We start from the raw sequence: 14,049 nt of genomic DNA, 5'->3' as shown, positions 1-14,049 counted from the left end.
GTGGAGCACAGGGAACTCTGCTCCCTGTTCTGCGGCAGCCTGGATGGGAGAGGGGCTTGGGGGAGAATGGATACACCTAAAGGTAAGGCTGAGTCCCTTCACTATCCACTTGACATGATCACAACAGTGTTCATCGGCTGTAACCCTCGATACAAAATAAAAAGTTGAAAAATAAATTTCTTCTAATTTGGGTCTCCAAATGCTGCCATTGGTGACCACATAGATGAACCTGGAGGGCATTCTGCTAAGTGAAATTAAGCCTGACAGAGAAAGTCACATGGTGAAAGGTATCACCTATATGTGGAATCTTAGGATACAGGATGCTTGGGGCTGGTGCACTGGGATGACCCAGAGGGATGGTATGGGGAGGGAAGTGGGAAGGGGGTTCAGGATTGGGAACACGTGTACACCCATGGCAGATTCATGTTGATGTATGGCAAAACCAATACAGTATTGTAAAGTAATTAGCCTCCAATTAAAATTTTTTTTAAAAGAATAGGAAAAAAAAAAGCTGAACTTGTGGAGACAAGAGAGTAGAACAGTGGTTCCCAGGGGCTGGAGAGGTGGGGAAAAGGGAAACACTGGTCAAAGCCACAAACATCAGTGATTCTGAAACCTGACCGGTTACCAAACTATGAGCATGACTTGACTAGGAAAGGACTGAACCTCACCCCACGATGGATAAAAGCCATCGTATCCTCTACCGGGAGATGACTGGCATGCTTCCAGCTGTATGAAGAATACTGGCATTATCATGTCAAGTGAAACCCTGGTTTTTCCATGTCTGTATCCAAAAGGGAAGTGTGGTTGTGTGCTTTTGTGCTTAGTCATTCAGTTGTGTCCAACTCCTTTGCGCCCCCCATGGACTGTAGCCCGCCAGGCTCCTCTGTCCTTGGGATGTTTCCTGTGAGAGTATTGGAGTGGGTTGCCATTTTCCTCCTCCAGGAGATCTACCTGGCCCAGGGATCGAACCTGCATGTCCGTGTCTCCCACACTGCAGGCGGATTCTTTACATACTGAGCCATCGGGGAAGCCCAGAGTATGGTTAAAGGATGTGTTTTGGAAGCCAGGTTGATGAGAAACAGTGACTGTGGCTTTCCCGTCTGTCAGTTTAGCTAAATTCGTACTACGTTTCCTAGAATTTTCTTCCTCCTCCAGCTTTGGGTTAGGAGTGACCACAACAGGAACTGACGCAAGGCACCGAAGGTGGAAGTGAAGCTGTGGGCCTGCTGACACCCAGAGGCTGAATGTGATCACACCCAGGGGGGCTGTGTTCAGCCCACACACCTTATATGGACTTGCCGGCCCACCCACTGGTGCGAGCCCACAGCCAAGCCCAGTGCCTCCAACTCCCCCAGCTCCTTCAACGAGGCCAGAACCTGAGCCACCTTTCTGAAGACCTATGATAAAGAGCCCTAGGCTTCACTGAGACAGGAGCCAGAGATGGACAGGTTGACACTGGTTTTCTCGAGCGCTCCAGTTCTGCCCCGATCTACCCCGCTGCCCCCTGCCACACACACCCAGGTTCGCCTCTCAACTCCCAGTCTGCCTGACTTTTCATGACATCAGGAGGACCACAGATGCTATCACAGTGGCCTTCCACAAATTTCTTTCTCTATGGTCACAGTCAAGTCCAATCCCTGTAATAAAACCTGTATCCCATGTCACGGTAGTCTTTAAGTCCTGAGGGAATTGCAACTGGAAAAGTTTTAGATCTACAGTGTGACTACGTGTGCTGTTCAGGCGTGTTAAGTCCGGTCTGACTCTGTGTGACCCCATGGACTGTAGCCCACCAGGTTCCTCTGTCCATGGGATTCTGCAGGAAAGAATACTGGAGTGGATTGTCATTCCCACCTCCAGGGGATCTTCCTGCTCCAGGGATTGAACCCAGGTCTCCTGCATTGCAGGCAGACTCCTTACTGTTTGAGCTACCTCGGAAGCCCAGGGTGTCTTAAGTTATCTTAGATTTTTGCAAAGATAGCATTATGACAATATAATAGGGAATACTTTAAATCAATGGTATGTATGTGTCCAGAATAGGTGCCATAACTATTCAGTTCAGTTCAGCCAGAATGAAAGTTTAAGAACAAAGGCGTGACTTAACTTTACGTGTGTGTGTGTGTTCAGTCACTCAGTCACGTCTGACTCTTTGTGACCCCATGGACTATACAGCCAGCCAGGCTCCTCTGTCCATGGGCTTCTCCAGCCAAGAATACTGGCGTGAGTTGCCATCTCCTCCTCCAGGACCTCTTCCCGACCCAGGGGTCGATCCTGCATCTCCTGTGTCTCCTGCATTGGCAGGCAGAATCTTTACCACTGAGCCACCTGGTTGTGTGGGTATCTCATTTAGGTTCAAAATTGACACCAGTGGATAATCAATGCTGACATAATGTTGGGAATATTGCAGAAGTGGGTGGGGATGGTGAAATAATTGTTACCAAGCTCAGATTCAGCTGCTCTCCACTCTAAAACCAGTACTGGAGGGCTTTCCCTGGTGGTCCAGTGGTTAAGACTTCATCTTCCAACACAGAGAATGTGGGTTCCATTCCTGGTTAGGGAACTGAGATCCCACATGCCTCATGGCCAAAAAAAAAAACAACCATCAAAACATACAATCAATATTGTAACAAATTCAATAAAGACCATTTTAAATGGTCCACATCAAACAATATGTTTTTAAAAAATGTATTGGAGAGGCAAGTGTTGGTAGAAAGAGAAAATTGCTTTGTAAGGCAAATGGGATCTTAGCTACCCCCTTCAGAGGTCAAACCCACAGCCCCTGTATTGGAAGGTGACGTCCCAACCACTACACCACCAGGGACTCCCATGCAATCTTTCTTCAGAAGTTATCTTGCCTGTGTGATCAGCCTGAGGGATCCCTAAGGGAGTAGAGAGCTAGTCACTCTTTAAAAATTCTTCATTCTTCCTTTAATCTGGAAAAGAATATACAGGGTTGGCAAGACACGGTGGGCATTCAGTAGAGCATAAATCAGCAGTTAGGTTAAATTGGCTAGTGATTTCATTTCTGTCATTACTCATAGGTCCTTCTTGGATTGGGGAAAACCAGAATGGGCAAACAGGAAAGGGCAGAAGAGTTGCTCTCCTAGTGACTCTGCAATGATCTCTCTACCAAGGTCTGTTTTGGACAATTTCCATATACCATGTGATTGTAGCTTTGGGAACTCTTCAACACTCCCCCAGATTTGCATACAAAGAACTGGAATGCAGCGTTAAGAGGCCAGGGCCCTTAATACACCTGAGATTTCAGAGCAATCCCCACAGCGGAATTTATTTCCCTCCTGTGTTTACAATGAGAGTCTCTTACCCCTTGCATTATGTAAAGATTGACCCAGAGGGATGGAATGGGGAGGGAGGAGGGAGGTGGGTTCAGGATGGGGAACACATGTATACCTGTGGCGGATTCATTTTGATATTTGGCAAAACTAATACAATTATGTAAAGTTTAAAAAATAAAATTAAATTTTAAAAAAAAATGCTGACACGGGATTGGCGAAGAAAAAGAGAGGAATCAGATTAGACCAGTGATAATCCGATGCAAAGGTGATTGGACGTGCCTGGGGGTGTGGCAGTTAAGAACCCACCTTGCAATGTAGGGGTGTGGGTTCAATCCCTGGTCCAGGAACTCAGATCCCACATGCCACGTGACACAAGAAAGATCCCTCAGGCTGAAATACAGATGATGAACGTCTTCTTAAGGGCAGAACTTCAAGCCTCAACCAGAGGAAGTAGGGGGAAAGAGGACACTGACTGCCTTTGTTCTCACAACGAGAGCGGGACAACAACCTCACTTCTTGGAGGCTGTGTCTCTTCTAACAAGTCCGTTCAACATCAGCAAGGCCACCGCTCAGCCTGAACACAGGATCATGTCCGTGGTTCCTCCATCGCTGCTCTGTCTTGGTCAGTCGGGGAGAGAGGGTTAGGGTGCAAATAGACGGCTAAGGAGGGCGGGGCTGGTGGTTCTTTAAGGCTGGGCTGTTCTCACCAGGTGTTTCTTTCTAGGGTTGTGTCTGAGCCAGAGCACTTGGGCACAGAAGGGTGAGTGTTCTGTGTGATAGTCCTGAGGACCCAGCAGGGTTTAAGCCAGGTATCAGGTCTCTTGGCCGCTGGAAAGAGGGGACTCAGACTTTAGAGCAGGGGCTGTAAGAGGGGGAGAAATAGAAGGGTGCAGGGAGAAACAGAAATGCTTGTGTGTCTATTACCTGTTCCCTGTGTTCTAGGAAATCTCCCCCCGCCTCGTATCACAGCTCTGCCTGGATCCACAGTTCCAGCTAAGAGTCCTGTGACCATCCTGTGTCAAGGACCTAAACAAGCTGAGGGGTACAAGATATCAAAAGTGGGAAGTCCTGAGGCCATGGACAAAGAGGAACAGATCACGCCCAGGACGACCAACACTTTGAGTATCAAAAAGATGACAACAGACAAGACAGGGCTGTACTACTGCTCCTATCAGATGGGAGGCCGCTGGTCCCAGTTCAGTGACCCCCTGCAGCTGGTGATGACCGGTGAGGGGGACACAGAGGCAGCGGAGCCAGGACTGACCCCTCTGCCGAGGGAAGGACCAGGCTTCCAGGACAGGAAGCAGGAAGACCAAGCCTTGTCCTTGGGGAGGTCTCCGGGACGATGCTGAGAGTCTTCCTCAAGGGAGAGGGGGGTGAGGAGGGGAGAGAGACCAGAGCCACATCTGCTCCCAGGGGACAAAAAGGGACAATGCCTATGTGACCCTTCCCTTCATCGCTGAACTTCCTTCTTTCTCAGGAGCTTATGACAAGCCCTCCCTCTCCAGCGTGGCTGGCACAGTGGTGGCTCCAGGGGAGAGTGTGAAGTTGCAGTGTTTCTCCAAATTCAACCATGATGTATTTATCCTCACCAAAGAAGATGGAGATCCCATCACCCAGAACCAAAGCTCCGTCCCCCAGGACAGAGGACGCCAGACCATCTTCCTCTTGAATCCAGTCTCCTCCACACAGACGGGGACCTACAGATGCTACGGTGCCTTCCACAACGACCCCTACGTGTGGTCTCAGCCCAGTGACCCACTGCACCTTCAGGTCGAAGGTGAGGAAGAAGCCCAGTCCACCCACCTGCTCCCCGCCCTGGGGGCTGACCCTGTGCGGTTAAAGCACTGGCCGGGGAAGAGGACCGAAAAGGGTGGGGGGGCGGGGTGTGAGCACCATCAGCTTAGACACACATCTCTGAAGGGTGGGCTGGGGACCGGCCGTGTGGGTCCCTGGGACTCTGGGAGATGAGAGCCTGACTGAGCGGAAATAAGGAAGACCTCTCCCACTTCACCTCTGTTTTCAGGAACTACTGACTCTCCCAGCAGCACACAGCCCAGACTGAGTGACTGAGTTTAGGTGGAAAACTGAAAAGAGATTCTATATTCCCTTCTCTCTGACCTGGAGTGTTAACTGCATGGATGCAGATGTATATGTTATATATTATATGGATGTATATGTCTGTTAGTCTCTCAGTCGTGTCCGACTCTGCCACCCAGTGGACTATAGCCCACCAGGCTCCTCTGTCCATGGGATTTCCCAGGCAAGAACACTGGAGTGGGTTGCCATTCCCCTCTCCAGAGGATCTTCCTGACCCAGGGATTGAACCCTGGTCTCCTGCATAGCAGGCAGATTCTTTACTGTTTGAGCTACAAGGAACTCCAGGTATATATATGTATTTTATATATATGTAACTATTATTAAATATTATATATGCTTTGCAGAAAAATATTTACATAGACTATATTAATACATGTGTTATATGCATTTTCATTTTTGTTAGAATAAAAATGTGTCACATAATGACTGGGAAAAACAGAGTCACACAGTGTAACAGAACAAGACTGACAGAAGGGGCTAGTGATTTAGAAGAGGGCTCAACAAGCAAGTCCCTCGTGGGTGTATTTTTAACAAACACTGGGATGAAATCAGAGGGGTGATCCTTGTAGAGAGCGCAGGACAGGCAGAGGAACCAGCCCTGGGCCAAGACCCAGAGGTAGAGACGTGCTCAGGAGCCCACGGGTAACAGAGGCCAGCGTGTCTGCTGCTGGGGAACGGTCAAATCACAGGAGATACCGAGTGAGGAGCAGGCCGGGCTCAGGTCGGCGACTGGCAGCCTCCAGCGCCCTAGTCCTGTCTTTCTTGACCCCAGAAGCTCAGTATCAGCACAGCACCCGTAATGACAGGAGGAAAGAAAGGTGTTTAACTGCTTACCCCGAAGGAGCGGGCTGGGCGGGCTTCCCATCAGGTCCAGACGTCTGCAGAAATGAGCTTGAGTTTTAGGGTCCTTTAGAGGCATGGACAGCTTCCCTGGTGGCTCAGTGGTAGAGAATCTGCCTGCCAAGTAGGAGACCCAGGTTCAATCCCGAGGTCAGGAAGATGCCCTGGAGAAGGGCATGGCAACTCACTCAATACCCTTGCATGGGAAGTCCCATGGACGGGGGAATCTGATGGGCCACAGTCCATGGGGTCACAACACACAGCTGAGTGACTAATCAACAACCACCAACGGGAATTGGCCCTTCTACCTCTTCTCTCTCAGCACCTACCGCTTGGCATCCTTCCGTGGAGACTCAAGTCCGCCTGAGCCTGGCTGCCCTGCTTCTCCTGGTCATGGTCATCCTGTTGGCTGAAGCCTGGTACAGCCGGCGGGGGTATCCCTCAGTGAAGTCAGATGAGCCCCTGCCCCAGTGGACTGACAAGCACCATTGACCCTCCGCTGGCATCAAAGCTCTGTGCTCACCTGTGGGGGCGGCGGTTCCAGGGCCCTGGCTGGGTCACCCGTCCCATGCAGCAGTGTACTCGCTTCCTGTCAAACCTGAAACAACGTACTAGAGGCACTGTGGACGAGAGCAGCCCATTGTGAATTCTCTTTCAGTTCTAGAGAGCAGAAGTCTAAACCCTGTCCTCAAGCCTGCACTACTTGCTATTTTCCCGTTGGTGTTCTTGCCTTTTCGAGCTTCTAGACTCTGCCTGTGCTCCCTGTCGTGCAGCTCAGTCCTCCAGACCCAGGAGGGGAGCACCTCTTCTCCTCTCTGACCTCTGCTTCCTTCCTCCCTTCTTGCCTCACACACCCCCACCCTCCTGCTTCCTTTTTAACGAACACTTGTGGGGCCTTCCCGGTGGTCCAGTGGTTAAGAATCTGCCCTGTGATGCAGGGGATGTGTGTTTGATGCCCAGTCAGGGAACTAAGATCCCACAGGCTGCAGAGCAGCTAAGCCTGTGAGCAGCAACCAAATGAATAAATAAATAAAAATAAAATTATATTTAAAAAAAGAACACATGACTACATTGGGCCCCCCGCCCCGTGACAACCTGTGACTAGCCCCCACCCAAGACCCTTAATTTCACCACATCTGCAGTGTCCCTTTTAACATGGAGGTTCTGGGTAGCATTGCAACACTGTAATTAGGGGGCTGTTACTCACCCTGCCTCCTGGACATCACTGAGTCTGAACTTTGAGCCAGAAATCCTTGCTTTTATGCACTGTCTCACAGAACAGACTCGGAAATAAGCACGGGTTTTTGTTTTGCTTTAATATTTAACTCTTTATTGAATTTGTTACAATTTTGCTTCTGTTTACATTTTGGTTTTTTGGGCCATGAGGCATGTTGGATCGTAGGTCCCCGACCAGGGGTTGAACTCACAGCCCCCTCATTGAGAGGCGAAGTCTTAACCACTGGACTGCCAGGGAAGTACTTGAGAATAAATGTTTTAACACTCTTTCCAATTTAGAAGAGGACATGATTCAAACAGAAATGATACTTAATAAATTTTGCTTATGTGTAATGTGTAAATTCCTTAGAGCTGTTGTTCTTGCAGGATGGGAAATAGATCTAGGACTAGAAATGCTGAATTTTTTTCCTTCAATATAGCCCTTGTGAAAGTGAAAGTTGCTCAGGTGTGTCCAACTCTGCGGAATTTAAAAATTCTAGAAAGCAAGTGGAGAAGGCGATGGCACCCCTCTCCAGTATTCTTGCCTGGAAAATCCCATGGATGACAGAGCCTGGTGGGCTGCCATCTATGGGGTCTCACAGGGTCAGAGATGACTGAAGTCATTTAGCAGCAGCAGAAAGCAAGGATAAAAGCATGAACATTCATATTGGTTTGTTGGTTTGGGGATTTAAGTTACACAGATGGTTGTGATGTTAGCAATTTTTCCTCTTTGGGTTTGGGGTTTGCTTTTTTTTGTTTCTGAGAAGAAACATCTTTCAAAGCATGAGACTAAAACAACAGAATCACAGAAAGGCTAACTCACCCCCTGTTACAGTTGAGCTGATGAAATAGTTTGGGGACTTCTTAGCTCCAAGCTGTTTAAGTAAATAATAAATACCCTTGGACTTAAACCTCCATGGATAGTGCACAGAAAAACAGAGACACTAACTGACCACATGCTCTTCAGTCTCACCTCTGCCCCAAGACTCGACTCAGAGCTCTCTGCCATTGGCTGCTGTTCCCTCACCAAAGTCCCCTCCTTCTGCCTGTTCCTTACTTTTTCTCTGTGTCAGCATAGACCTAACTTTCCTTGGGTGTTTTCTCTGAATGCCTTCTCAGAGTCGGCTAGGTGTCCCTGTCATGTTCTAAATGACAGTTGAGTTCTGAAAAGCGGTAAGTATATGGTGAGCCATTTGCTCTCTTTGCAGGCACTGAGGTCTGCTCTCATAGGGCTTCCCAAGGAGCACTAGGGCTAAAGAACCCACCTGCCCATGCAGGAGATGGAAAAGACCGAAATTCAATGCCTAGGTCAAGAAGATCCCCTAGAGAAAGAACTGCCAATCCACTCCAGTATTCTTGCCTGGGAATTCCCATGGACAGAGAGGAGCCTGGTGGGCTACAGTCCACGGGTCACACAAGGGGTCAGACCTGACTGAGCACGCATTCAGCACAAAAGCAGGAGCAATGATGTATGACCTTATGAGCAAGGCCATAATCCTATGAAACTTAGTTTGAAAAAGCAAAAGTGTGAATTTTAACTCATTTCATGGGTTACAAAATGCTAATTTTCTTTGGTTTTTTTTTCAGTCATTTAAAAATCCTGAGGCCATGCAAAAACAGACAGTGGGTGTTAGAACTCAGTGATCCTCTCTTACTATCTTTCCTCCAAACTGTTGAGTCCAAGTAACTTGAGAGCAAAGACAAGCTAAACAAAGCATCTGGAGATGGTTCTCCTAGAAAGCAGTGATGGGGGTGTTCTCGGGATTCCCTTTCGATGCCCTGGATGGAGGGAAAGAGGTGGGAGGAGGGAGAGAAATGATACAAAGATAGAGGACATTAGACATTGACAGATACATAGATAAGTAAGTGAAAAATGATATATATAAACAATGGATAGGGACTTCCCTGGTGGTCGAGTGGCTAAGACTCCGTGCTTCCAATGCAGAGGGCATGGGTTCAATCCCTGGCCAGGGCACTAAGATCCCACATCCACAGGGTGTGGCCAAAATTAAATAAATAAAATAGTCTGTTTCCAGGCTGTCTCAAAAAATAAAAATAGGGAATTCCTTTGTGGTCCAATAGCTGAGACTCCTTGCTCCCAATTCAGGGGGCCTGGGCTTGGTCTCTGGTCAGGGAACTAGATCCCACCTGCGGCAGCTAAGAGTTTGCCTGCTGCAACTGAAGATCCCGTGGGTCACAGCTAAGACCTGGTGTGGTAAGATAAACACACAAATAACTGGATATTTAAAGTAAAATAATAGATGATTGCTTGATAGACAGTAGAGAATGAATAGATGGTAGATAGATACAAACAGATTATTAATAGATAAATGACATCTAGATGTAGACATAGATAAGTGATTATTGTTGCTGTTGTTTAGTCCCTAAGTAGTGTCAGACTCTTTTCAAGTCCACAGACTGTAGCCCACCAGGCTCCTCTGTCCATGGGATTCTCCAGGCAAGAACATTGGAGTGGGTTGCCATTTCCTGCTGCAGGGGATCTTCCCGGCCCATGGATAGAACCCACGTCCTCTGCATTGCAGGCAATACTTCACCACAAGCCACCATGGAAGGCTGTAGATAGATGAGGTGGAAATGGCAACCCACTCCAGTATTCTTGCCTAGAGAATCCCAGGGATGGGGGAGCCTGGTGGGCTGCCATCTATGGGGTCGCACAGAGTCGGACATGACTGAAGCGACTTAGCAGCAGCAGCAGCAGGTAGATGATAATAAATGATCGATAGATAATAAACGCATGATTGATAGATGATAGATGATAAATAAGTAGATAATAAAATGACAGATAATGATAGATAGACATGGATATTTGTATTCTCCACAGTGTCAGAAGAAAGAAAGCCCTGTCTAAATGCAATGGACACGAGTGGGAGCAAACTCTGGGAGACAGTGATGGACAGGGAAGCCTGGCATGCTGCAGCCTGTGGGGCCTCAAAGTGTCAGACGTGGCTGAGTGACTGAACAACAAAAACCTCTTGCTCTGAGTTGGAACCTTCAGTCGTCTCCTCAGTCCTCAGGGAAGCCCTCCTGAGCCACAGGCCTCTGAAGTTTCAACCCTGACACCATGGTTCTCTCCACCCAGCCATGACCCAGTATGCCCACAGAGGAGAAGTTCAGCTCAATGTCTTCATGGTGTCAGCTACGTCTGTATGCCCCACTCCCACCCCAGGAGGAAGAGGGTGTGAACTGCCTTCACTACAGGGCTAAGAACTGAAAGCAACTGCACAGCTTCCTGTAAGTGTGGGTCACTCGACGGAGCAGTGTGCCTTTCATCAGAGGAGCGGGGCTGAGGCCGGTGGGCAGCCTGAATGCGGGATCATGTCCGTGGTTCCTCCCTCACTGCTCTGTCTTGGTCAGTCGGGGAGAGAGGGTTAGGTACAAATAGACGGCTAAGGAGGGCAGGGCTGGTGGTTTTTTAAGGAGGGGCTGTTCTCACCAGGTGTTTCTTTCTAGGGTTGTGTCTGAGCCAGAGCACTTGGGCACAGAAGGGTGAGTGTTCTGTGTGATAGTCCTGAGGACCCAGCAGGGTTTAAGCCAGATATCAGGTCTCTTGGAGGCTGGAAAGAGGGGACTCAGACTCTAGAGCGGGGGCTTTAAGAGGAGGAGAAATAGAAGGGTGGAGGGAGAAACGCTTGTGTGTCTATTACCTGTTCCCTGTGTTCTAGGAAATTTCCCTCCGCCTCGTATCACAGCTCTGCCTGGATCCACAGTTCCAGCTAAGAGTCCTGTGAGCATCCTGTGTCAAGGACCTAAACAAGCTGAGGGGTACAAGATATCAAGAGTGGGAAGTCCTGAGCCCATGGACAAAGAGGAACAGATCACGCTCAGGACGACCAACACTTTGAGTATCGAAAAGATGACAACAGACAAGACAGGTCTATACCACTGCTCCTATCAGAGAGGAGGCCACTGGTCCCAGTTCAGTGACCCCCTGCAGCTGGTGATGACCGGTGAGGGGGACACAGAGGCAGCGGAGCCAGGACTGACCCCTTTGCTGAGGGAAGGACCAGGCTTCCAGGACAGGAAGCAGGAGGACCAAGCCTTATCCTTGGGGAGGTCTCCGGGATGATGCCGAGAGACTTCCTCAAGGGGGAGGGGAGCGAGGAGGGGAGAGCCACATCTGCTCCCAGGGGACAAAAAGGAACAATGCCTATATGACCCTTCCCTTCATCACTGAACTTCCTTCTTTCTCAGGAGCTTATGACAAGCCCGCCCTCTCCAGCGTGGCTGGCACAGTGGTGGCTCCAGGGGAGAGTGTGAAGTTGCAGTGTTTCTCCAAATTCAACCATGATGTATTTATCCTCACCAAAGAAGATGGAGATCCCATCACCCAGAACCAAAGCTGCAGTCCCCAGGACAGAGGATGCCAGACCATCTTCCTCTTGAATCCAGTCTCCTCCACACAGACGGGGACCTACAGATGCTACGGTGCCTTCCACAACGACCCCTACGTGTGGTCTCAGCCCAGTGACCCACTGCAGATTCAGGTCGAAGGTGAGGAAGAAGCCCAGTCCACCCACCTGCTCCCCGCCCTGGGGGCTGACTCTGTGTGGCTAAAGCACTGGCTGGGGAAGAGGACCGCAAGGGGTGGGTGTGTGAGCGCCATCGGCTTACACACGCACCTCTGAGGGACGGGCTGGGGATGGGCCATGTGGATCCCTGGGACTCTAGGAGGTGAGAGCCTGACTGGGGGGAAATAAGGAAGACCTCTCCCACTTCACCTCTGTTTTCAGGAACTACTGACTCTCCCAGCAGCACACAGCCCAGACGTTCAACTGGTGAGTGACTGAGTTTAGGTGGAAAACTGAGAAGAGATTCTGTGTTCCCTTCTCTCTGACCTGGAGTGTTAACCGCATGGATGCAGATGTATATGTTATATATTATATGGATATACCTGTGTGTTAGTTGCTCAGTCGTGTCCGACTCTGTGGCCACACAAACTGTAGCCCACCAGGCTCCTCTGTCCATGGGATTTCCCAGGCAAGAACACTGGAGTGGGTTGCCATTCCCTTCTCCAGAGGATCTTCCTGACCCAGGGATTGAACCCTGGTCTCCTGCACAGCAGGCAGATTCTTTACTGTTTGAGCTACAAGGAACTCCATGTATATATATGTATTTTATATATATGTAACTATTATTAAATATTATATATGCTTTGCAGAGAAATATTTACATAGACTATATTAATACATTGTTATATGCATTTTCATTTTTGTTAGAATAAAAATGTGTCACATAATGACTGATTGGGAAAAACAGAGTCACACAGTGTAACAGAACAAGACTGACAGATGGCGCTAGTGATTTAGAAGAGGGCTCAACAAGCAAGTCCCTCGTGGGTGTATTTTTAACAAACACTGGGATGAAATCAGAGGGGTGATCCTTGTAGAGAGCACAGGACAGGCAGAGGAACCAGCCCTGGGCCAAGACCCAGAGGTAGAGACCCGCTCAGGAGCTCATGGGTAACAGACACCAGCGTGTCTGCTGCTGGGGAATGGTCAAATCACAGGAGATACCAAGCGAGGAGCAGGCCAGGCTCTGGGCAAGGACTGGCAGCCTCCAGCGCCCCAGTCCTGTCTTTCTTGACCCCAGAAGTCCAGTATCAGCACAGCGCCCATAATGACAGGAGGAAAGAAAGGTGTTTAATGCTTACCCCAAGGGAGTGGGCTGGGCGGGCTTCCCATCAGGTCCAAAGGTCTGCAGAAATGAGCTTGAGTTTTAGGGTCCTTTAGAGGCATGGACAGCTTCCCTGGTAGCTCAGTGGTAAAGAATTTACCTGCCAAGTAGGAGACCCAGGTTCAATCCCCAGGTCAGGAAGATGCCCTGGAGAAGGGCATGGCAACTCACTCAATACCCTTGCCTGGGAAATCCCATAGATGGAGGAGCCTGGTGGGCCACAGTCCATGGGGTCACAAGGACACAGCTGAGTGACTAATCAACAACCACCAACAGGAATCGGCCCTTCTACCTCTTCTCTCTCAGCGCCTACCACTTGGCATCCTTCCGTGGAGACTCAAGTCCGCCTGAGCCTGGCTGCCCTGCTTCTCCTGGTCATGGTCATCCTGTTGGCTGAAGCCTGGTGCAGCCGGCGGGGGTATCCCTCAGTGAAGTCAGATGAGCCCCCGCCCCAGTGGACTGACAAGCACCATTGACCCTCCGCTGGCATCAAAGCTCTGTGCTCACCTGTGGGGGCGGCGGTTCCAGGGCCCTGGCTGGGTCACCCGTCCCATGCAGCAGTGTACTCGCTTCCTGTCGAACCTGAAACAATGTATCAGAGGCACCGTGGACGAGAGCAGCCCATTGTGAATTCTCTTTCAGTTCTAGAGAGCAGAAGTCTAAACCCTGTCCCCAGGCCTGCACTACTTGCTACTTTCCCGTTGGTGTTCTTGCCTTTTCGAGCTTCTAGACTCTGCCTGTGCTCCCTGTCGTGGAGCTCCGTCCTCCAGACCCAGGAGGGGAGCACCTCTTCTCCTCTCTGACCTCTGCTTCCTTCCCGCCTTCTTGCCTCACACACCCCCACCCTCCTGCTTCCTTTTTAAAGAACACTTGTGGGGCCTTCCCGGTGGTCCAGTGGTTAAGA

General features: G+C 49.7%; 3 protein-coding genes across 6 annotated transcripts in view; all 3 read left to right on the top strand.

Annotated features, from left to right (window-relative positions):
- The window catches only part of LOC129632424 (NACHT, LRR and PYD domains-containing protein 2-like), a 241,784-nt gene that overhangs the window by 145,035 nt on the left and 82,700 nt on the right, over positions 1-14,049 (top strand). The gene's annotated exons all lie outside the window — the stretch shown is intronic.
- On the top strand, positions 678-6,728 carry LOC129630754 (leukocyte immunoglobulin-like receptor subfamily A member 5). The gene is made up of 5 exons (XM_055551247.1): positions 678-731; positions 3,723-3,918; positions 4,239-4,523; positions 4,777-5,076; positions 6,559-6,728. Exons 1-5 carry the CDS (start codon positions 678-680, stop codon positions 6,726-6,728), a joined length of 1,005 nt encoding a protein of 334 aa, XP_055407222.1.
- Positions 10,788-13,621, top strand: LOC129630753 (leukocyte immunoglobulin-like receptor subfamily A member 5). The gene is made up of 4 exons (XM_055551245.1): positions 10,788-10,821; positions 11,135-11,419; positions 11,664-11,963; positions 13,452-13,621. Exons 1-4 carry the CDS (start codon positions 10,788-10,790, stop codon positions 13,619-13,621), a joined length of 789 nt encoding a protein of 262 aa, XP_055407220.1.

This window comes from Bubalus kerabau, chromosome 17, assembly GCF_029407905.1.
Source record: "Bubalus kerabau isolate K-KA32 ecotype Philippines breed swamp buffalo chromosome 17, PCC_UOA_SB_1v2, whole genome shotgun sequence".
NCBI classification, from domain to species: domain Eukaryota; kingdom Metazoa; phylum Chordata; class Mammalia; order Artiodactyla; family Bovidae; genus Bubalus; species Bubalus kerabau.
This window is presented reverse-complemented; position numbering and strand designations above follow the sequence as displayed.